This window comes from Monodelphis domestica, chromosome 3, assembly GCF_027887165.1.
Source record: "Monodelphis domestica isolate mMonDom1 chromosome 3, mMonDom1.pri, whole genome shotgun sequence".
Lineage (NCBI taxonomy): Eukaryota > Metazoa > Chordata > Mammalia > Didelphimorphia > Didelphidae > Monodelphis > Monodelphis domestica.
Window position 1 is genome coordinate 40,041,541 of NC_077229.1, and position 9,062 is coordinate 40,050,602.

Consider the following 9,062-nt stretch of genomic DNA (forward strand, 5'->3'; position numbering starts at 1 on the left):
ACATCCTGTTGTTCAACATTTCATGCTAGCCCCCTGTGCTATAAAAGGTGTTCCCCTAGCCAAGCCAGTGTGGCTCCTTCTTTGGGGAAGCCCTAATGCATTAGAATTATTAAAGGTGATCCTTTACTTACTTTCATTGTCTCCATGTCTCCATTCTTGGGGAATTTTTTTGGACCCTACAGTAGATTAAAATCTAAAAATAGATTGGGGATTACAATTCTAGCTTCACTATAAATGAAGAGCTAAGTACCTTCATTGTTACAATCAGCAGATTACAATTTTATCTTCACAATAAAATAAGAGCTAAGTATCTTCATTGTTACAATCAGGAGATAGCTAAATCCAATCTTCACACCCCAAAGATCCTTCTCCCTGGTTGACCCAAAAGGCCAATTCACCTTCCTTTCCCCTAATCCTTATCTTAATCTCAACTATATTATCAAGTAATGGAAGTAAGGCAAGCCCAGGCAAAGGTCTTCTGGGGAGCCAGCTCAGAGCTGCCCAGTAAGTCCTTGGCCCCTCTGGTTCAAAACGACCAGAATAAAGAATCTCTTATTGTTGGCAAAGGCAGTCTGTCAAAGCTAGGTTTTAAGATGAAGTGTTCAGGGCAATCCTTTTGGACTGACCTTTGGTTGGTCCTGAGTTGACAAGTGATCCTCCTTTCTCCTACTGTAAGGGGTACATTTTATGGTTGGGTGGAATATATATTTTAGTTGGTTGCCAGGGCTTTAAATTCTAAATCTCAATGAAATACTCAAGTCAGAATGGAATTTTTTGGTGGTTTATTTACAATACAAGGAAGAAATTAAGAATGAGAGAGAGAGAGAGGGAAAAGGGAAGAAGATGTTCTCCAGCCTGATCTGAACTAGGCAATAGTTCAGAGGCCTCAGTCAAGGGGTCTCTCCAGAAAAGCCAAGGAAAAGGGAGTCCCAAGAGATGGGCCTTTCTGGAAAGCAATTTGGAACTATGCCCAAAGGGTAGTAAAAGGCCCTTTGATCCAGCCATAGCACTGTTGGGTTCATACCCCAAAAAGATAATAAGGAAAAGGACCTGTACAAGAATATTTATAACTGCACTTCTTGTGCTGTCAAAAAAAATTGGAAAATGAAGGTATGCCGTTTGACTGGGGAATGGCTGAACAAATTGTGGTATATTTTGGTTATGGAATAGTATTGTGCTCAAAGAAATAATAACCTGGAGGAATTCCATATGAAGTGAAATGACCTCCAGGAATTGATGCAGAGTGAAAGGAGCAGAACCAGGAGAATGTTATACACAGAGACAATTGAATATAATAGACTTCTCCATTAGTGGCTATGCAGTGATCCTGAACAACTTGGAGGGATTTATGAGAAAGAACACTATCCACATTCAGAGGGAAAACTGTCGGATTAGAAACACAGAAGAAAAATGACTGCTTGAATACATGGGTCGAGGGGGACATGACTGGGGACGTAGAGTCTAAATGATCACCCTAGTGCAAACATCAGTAACATGGAAATAGGTTTTGATCAAGGACACATGTAAAACCCAGTGGAATTGTGGGTCAGCTATGGGAAGGGGTGAGGGAGGGGATGTAGGGAAAGAATATGATTCTTGTAACCAAGGAATAATGTTCTAAATTGACTAAATAAAGTTTTCTTTAAAAAAAAAAGAATTAAAAGAGGCTCCATTAAAGGGGAGAAATAGAATTTGCCATTATGGAATCTAGAAACCCCCAAACATACCGTCTAGTAAGATCTGATAAACTCCAAGTTTTAGGATTAATCATTAATCATCAATTACAAAATTGGTTCATCAGATCTTACAGGGCTGAGTTTGGGGGTTTCCAGATTCCACAATGATACAAGCAACACTTAATAGTCCTGCTTTTAAATTAAAAAGAATTCAATTAAAAAATGTCCCCCCACCTCTCTTATGTACCCACTGGATACCACTGCAAAAGAAGAAAACCATAAAAACAAATCTTGTAACAGATTTATTCTAGGGAAAATAAATTCACTTTAAAGTCCAATATCTCTCTATTAGGATGTATGCAATCTATGTCACCCCTGATCCTCCAAAGTTTTGCCTATTTGAATTGATTTGAGTTCTTAATTCCTTCAAATTTTCTTTAAGTGTTTTTGGTATTGCAACTATTTTTTCTTTGTTCTGTTCTCTTCACTTTGAATCAGTTTATGCAAATCTTGGAGAATTTCTCTGAAACTGTTCCATTCATCATTTCTGGGCTCTCAGGAGTGATAAGACATTTTAAAGGAGATTATTGAGGGGAGCTAGACTCAATACTTCATGTGGGGAAACTGATCTAGATATGTCACTATTTTCTGTCCTAGAGATATTAAGGGCATCTGAAATTAGATTAAGTTTTATCAAGAGGCTAGAACCTGTGAGTTCTAGGTTCTTGGGATTGTTGGAGAGCACTCCCTCCACTCTTTTTTTAAAATCCTTACCTTCCATTTTAGAATTGATATTTTATATTGGTTCCAAGGCCAAAGAGAAGTAAGGAATAGGCAATGGGTGGGGGTAAGTGACTTGCCCAGGGTCACACAGCTAGGAAATAATTGAGGCCATATTTAAATCCAGGTCCTCCTGTCTCTAGGCTTGGCTCTCAATCTACTGATGCACCTTACTGCCCTCATTTCCTCTCATCTTGGTGGAGTTTTCTGTTGATCTAGCTATTCTAGAAAGTAAGGCTACTACCAGGACTATTTCATGAAAAGATCAAAGAAGGAGAAAAAGAACCCATATGGACAAAAAATATTTATGGCAGCTTTTCTCACAGGAACAAAGAAGTGGAATCTAAGAGGATGCCCAATGACTGGAGAATGGCTGAACTAATTGTGGCATGAGAATAAAAGAGAAAAAAATAGTGATATGCAAATGAGGAAAGGAATGGTTTCAGTGAAACTGGGAAGTCATAGATCAACTCGAGTAGGATGAAATGAGCAGAGTTAAGGAAAGAATGATAATAAATCATCAACATTGTAAAAAACTGCAAAGGACTTAAATCCTTATTCTTAAGAACTTAAGAATACCACAGTAATTAAGTTTCATTCTACTGGTGTGATGTTAAGCTAGCTAATCACCTGCATACAGATTGATGCAGAACTTTTCCCACTTAAAAATACTTCTTTATATGCTAAAAAAATTAATTCCCAGGAATCTCAGCACTGGATACTTACTAGGACTATTCCACAAACAGATCAAAGGAGAAGGAAAAGAAACCAGAAGGACAAAAATATTAGCTTCTTCAAAACTCCTAGATATACTAATTGTATTTTAGCTTCCCTCCTCTTTCATGAGAGATACAGAAGTTTCAGTGAGCCATGACACTACATCCCTGGCCTATAGGATAGATTTCTTAGCCCATCTTCAATACAAGCACAAAAGTTACAGAGGAAGTTTCAGCAAAACCAGGAGTGATAGCAGCAAACACAGAAGATACCATCAGATGACAATCTCTCCCCTCTTCTCCAGCACTTGTTCATTCCAGCTCAGAGACAGAACAGAGCACTGGCTCATAGGTGCTAGAATTCTGCCCATCACCTAGGAAAGTAGAAACTTCTATTCCTTTACCATCATGAGTAGTAATTTTCCAAAACTCATCCTCAAGAGCCTGATGCCAGGAAAGAGCAGGTAAAAAGTGTATGCATGACAGTCCATTCCCTCTAAATTTCCAACTGAGCTCAGAGACATCTCCAGCATCACAGTGACCCATTATCACATTCTATTTGTCTTTCCCAGATTCCTTGCAGAATTCTGAAAGTCCCGTGTCCTGTGGTTTAGACAAAAGACAAGAAAGTCACCTTTAGTCCTCCCAGCATAATTCTGGAAATGAGACCAAACACTCTTCCCCAAATTCTGATCCTCCTGGAGAATACAGTAGAGCCTGAGATTTTGTTATTTGGAATAGAGATGAAGAAAGGAGGCCTGATCCAGTGAACTAAGTTAAGGCTTTGTGGATGAAGGATTAACACAGCACAGGTGTGTGAGTGCATTTGTGTACATATATACAGTTTATATACATGAAGAAATAAGCATATTTGGGAATCACTGACAACACTAATGTATTCATAGATATATGCATTAGTTAAGCAAGTGAATTATAAACCAAAAATGTGTATATATGCACACACAAACATAAAATTCCCAGATATCCCAATCATTAGTCACAAAATAAAATTGGGAAAATAACTTTCTCTATGAGGTTCTTATATAGGCTTTCATTCAGAATATAATCCCACCCAGATATTTCTTATCTCTGGAATGTGAGCAAAACCCTTACTTGGTAAAAATCTTCTTCTCATCTATCCAATGAGGACTGAGGGATTGAAGAAGCATTTAAGAAATATCCTGATGGTACCCAGGCTTACCTGGCACTAAAAGACCATTAACAGACATATTTATGCCCCACTTTACCTGGGGACCCCGTTATAGGTGGTAGAGATGCAGGGTCTGATAAGGATGTAAATAATGGGGAGAGTCTAAAGGTTCAAATCCTAATTTCAGGCCTTGGAAAAGCAAGGTTCCTTCATCATATCTAGATCCCTGGGTCCCATGTCTGGCCTGATAGTCCAGACTCTCAGCTAACCCTCCCCTCACTCCCTTCCCATCAGAATTAGCAGATTCTAAAGCAGTAATGTCCACAACAGCTTGCTTTACCCATTCACACATACACATTCAATTTTCTGGGTAAGATAAGAAGGGCAAGAACCATTCTTCCTTCTCCTCTGCTCCATGGCAATTTTCATACCCTTTTCAAGAAAGGAATCCCAAGTCCTCAGTATGTCCATGACTTAAACAAGGGAAAGGATGAATGTTATTGGCATTGCACAGGTCATGGCAAGTAGATGAATCAGTGTCAGGCACAGTGGCTTCTTCACCAAAGAACATCACTAACAGTTGTTTTTTTTTTGTTTGTTTTGTTTTGTTTTGTTTTCCTATGTGAGAAGGAAGGGAGATTGTTTGACCTATTAAGAAGTACTAATGCAATATAAAATGAGATCAGGAAAGTGAGAAGCTTTGGTTCTCCCTTGGGCTAGAGTAGACTCATTATCAAGAAGCAATCATTACCCAGTAAAAATTTCACAACAAAAATATTGTATAATAGATGCTTCTCAGAGGTTGGTTTATCAGTGGTTGGCATTTGAAGGCAGATATTGTAATCCAAAGTAGAAGTTAACAGCTGATCCGAGGAAGACGGGTCTCATTGGGGTTTACATTATTTTCCACTGTTATATACCCCTTAGAGAGCAGACCTAATCACAATTAAAATTTCCTACTTTCTTATTTCAATGTTTTCTTCAGCAATAAAGGAGGCTGCACTCAGTCATATTTCTTTATCCATTCATTTATCCCATCCCTGTCTTGGTGTTGGCTGTGACCCCTTCTGGGTTATGAACATGGCCTAATCTGATCATAAAGTGAGTGTCCTGGAAGCCCTCATCAAGTCAATGCCTGGAATATCTTCTGGCATGTATTGTTTCTGAACAATGATCTATCAAATGCTGGCTCTGGATCCTGTTGTGACTCTAGAGAAGAGGAAGAGAAAAGGAAGGAAATAAACCTTAGATAGTGCCCACTATGTTTCAGATATTGAGCTAAGCAGTCTTTCAAATTTTATGTCATTTAATTCTAACAGCAATCTTGTGGGACAAATTCAATTATTATTACCTTTGACAGTTAAACTGAGGCAAACAGATGTAAATTAACTTTGCTAGGGTCACACAACTCAGACACAAGAAGTGTCTGAGACTGTTTTTTATCTCAAGTCTTCCTAACTCAGGGCTTAGTTCTCTCTCTATTGTGTTACTGGCTGCTTCTGATAGATCATGGAATAGACTGGGTAGGTATCAGGCCTTTCAAGTTTTCTCTGGCTGGTTTCCATCTTCCGTGCTATGACTTTACTCCACATACTTGCAGACTTCTGGCAATATGCTTGTGTGGTCCTGAATTGGATGGAAGAACTAGAAAATATTATTTTCATCTTGACATTACAATTCCTTGGTTTTGGTTGTTTCTATTTAGTACCATTTTAACATTTTCTTGGGATGCTTTTGGGAGATCTGTGCTCTTCTAGGATTTTCCTTGTTCCAGTCTTTTCTGAGAATTAGACTGTTGCCTTCTTCCTTCTTCTCTTTCCTTCTCTCATTCTCTCTTTCTCTCCCACTTTTTTATCTCTCTCTTTCTTCTCCAAATGGCAAAAATTTAATTTTTCTTCACCCACCATGCTCTATTTCCTTGAAAGGAAGAAGAAATGAAAGATAAGAGGGAAAAAAGAGGAAAGAAAGAAAGAAAGGGAAAGAAGGAAGGAGGGTGTGAAGGAGTAAATTAGGGAGGAAAACAGATCCTGTTGGAGTCTTGCTGATCACATCACCTACTCTGGGAGGAGCCAAGAAAACAGAAAATCAATAGTAGAGCTTTACAGTGTCATGACTGAGGAAAGTTGGATGCCAGGATTACTCCATCCCACTCCCTGCCTAGGTGACTCTTGATGCTGAAAGAAAAAAATGGAGGAAAGCACTTATTGAGCCAAGTCTGACTTTATTTGGTGGGCAAGGCAAACAAGTCAGAGGATTAGAGCCCCTAGTAGGTACTGAGATCCCATGTTGTAAAATACACACTTTTACAGTTTCAGAGAGCACTTTGCAACTATGCTCAAATTACTGTATATTTATGCTGTATTTTATAGTTTCAAATTTGTTCTTTTTAAAAAATTATTTAATTAATTTAGAATACTTTCCCATGTTGACATGATTCATGTTCTTTCACTCCCCTCCTCATGACACTGATGAGCAATTCCACTGGGTTTTACCTATAACATTGTGCAAAAACTATTTCTATATTACTGATATTTGCAATAGACCTATCTGTCCTAATAGGACAGCTCCAAACCTCATTTCCAAGACATTCTTGATGCCCTCCATACCTCTAGAGACCTTTCTGGTCTCTGAGAACTTTTCAGATCTTCTTGGTCTCTGAGACCTTCTCACTGCATGCACAGACTCCTGCCTGGGTCCATGTTCTTTCTCTAATTCACAAGTTGAAGGTATCAAATAAAAGAGATTCTTAAGCTAAGACAAATGAGAGGCGGCTTAATTAGATTTCCTTCATGTAATGCTCATGACATGCCAGGACATAAGTGATAATGAGAGAAGCTGAGGCTGCCCTGCCTCCATGAGGTGAATATGGGCCTGAAACCCCAGAGAAGAGAGTGAGGTCACTGTCCCTGAAGGATCCCAGTGTGAACTGGGTTGTACACTCTGGGTGTTCCAGAAAAGATTGTGATTCGGTGGATATGTGTGTGTGCACTCATATGTATTGTCATATATGTTCACGTGTGTTTTTCTGTGCTGTGTTCATATATGGGTGTTGAGAATTGTGAGAGAGAGGGGTCATCCTTTCCCTTGTTTTTGACCTCCATGAGGTTCCTCTGCCATGTGACCCCTACAATACCCCCACATATAGGTACCTCATCAGGAACTGAGTCATGAAGAGTGAAAGACTAGAACAGAGGCAGTCAGAGACAAAGAAACACAGACTTGGAAAGAAACTAAGCCCTAGAGAAACAGCCAGAGAAACAGAGAGGATCCTGAGCCCCAACCTTGACCTGGAGAGGCCGGAATCTTGTCTCCTCTCCTAGAAAGGCAAAGTCAACAGGGGTGGAGGAAGTCGAGGGTCATGTCATGGGCTCCCTCGTCTGAGCATCTTGTTCTCATCCTCAGGATAATTTATCCGCAGTGTTGGGGAGGGAAGTGCCCCTCCCCCCACCCGACCCCACCTGCTCCTCCCCCAGGGCCCTCTGCAGGACCACCCTGAGCAGCTCCCTCCCTCTTCTATGCCATTGGCTGCCCAGGAAGAAGTAAATGAAAGGGTTTGCAGTGCTGTTCACACAGGCCAGGAGCCTGCCTAGCCTAGAAGGCGTTAAAGAGGAGCTGCTAAAAAACCCAACTGCTTCAATAATCCCCAAGGGCAGGCCGCAGAGCAGGAAACTGCTCTGTGAGGACTGTGAGCAGCACCAGGAGGTAGAGCCTGGGAGGGCGCCTGCACTGGGAGCTGCACTGGACCCTCAGCACCAGGGTCAGGCTGGACACGCAGAGCACACAGCTGAGGAGGGAGAACCAGCCAGACTGACAAAGCACAGAAAGTAGTAGAAATGGAAGGTGTGGTCCTTGTCAAGGAAATAAAGAGCCAGCAATGCTCCACAGAACAGGCCTGGCAGAGCCCATAGGAAGGCACACACAGCTGCAGACCTGTGCTTGGGCCGGTGACTTCTGTACCAGAGGGGAAAGAGCACAGAGAGGCAGCGCTCAGTGCTGATCGCCGCCAGCAGGCTCAGACCCACACAGTGGGGCAGGCCTAGGAGGCAGCGCCCTAACAGTGCCAGGTCAAGATCTTTTAAATCTCCAACAATTCTCCACATTCACAACCCAAAGCAGCTGCCAAGGAAGAGGGCGTCGGCCGCGGCCAGGTTGAGGATGTAGACCGAGAAGGGGCTCCTCCGGGTGCGGAAGCCCAGCAGCCACAGGACGATGCTGTTCCCCACCAGCCCGACCAGGGCAATGACCAGAGAGGGGATTATTATCCAGTGGAGAAAGACAGATTCTCCAGGTGCCTCAGTAGGAGGATCTAGGCTCCAATTTGTACTCGTTTGCACTGTGGTGTCAAGAACAGATTCCAACTGCTCAGCTGTGGGAGACTCAGCCATGGTAGGTGGTTCCAGCCTCAGAAAGCTCAGCTCCTCTCAGTTGCCCTGGGGACACCAACACAGGGAAGTGGGTGAGAGACTGTTCCAGAGCTAATTATTCTGAGATGGAAGGTAGAGTTCTCTATTTTTAAAAAGGAAGGGAGGGGGGAAGCTGGGTGACTTGGTGGATAGAGAGCCAGGCCTAGAGATGGGAGGTCCTGGATTCAAATTTGGTCTTAGACACTTCCTATCTGGGTGACCTTTGGCAAGTCACTTACCCCTATTGCCTAACCCTTATCCCTATTCTTCCTTGGAACTAAGAGACTGTATTGGTTTTATGGCAAAGGTTGAAGGTTTAAAAAAAAAAACTTATCTT

At 41.6% G+C, this 9,062-nt stretch overlaps 1 protein-coding gene across 1 annotated transcript in view; it reads right to left on the reverse strand.

Moving 5' to 3' along the window:
- Window positions 1–8,707, reverse strand: part of LOC100028276 (mas-related G-protein coupled receptor member D-like) — a 28,038-nt gene extending 19,331 nt beyond the window's left edge. Inside the window, exons 1-2 of the mRNA XM_001378318.5 lie at window positions 8,430–8,707; window positions 7,978–8,106 (exon numbers count right to left, since the gene is read on the reverse strand). Of these exons, the coding sequence (XP_001378355.3) occupies window positions 7,978–8,106; window positions 8,430–8,707 (407 nt within the window). The remainder of the gene's footprint in view (window positions 1–7,977; window positions 8,107–8,429) is intronic.
- Between the last annotated feature and the right edge of the window lie 355 nt (window positions 8,708–9,062).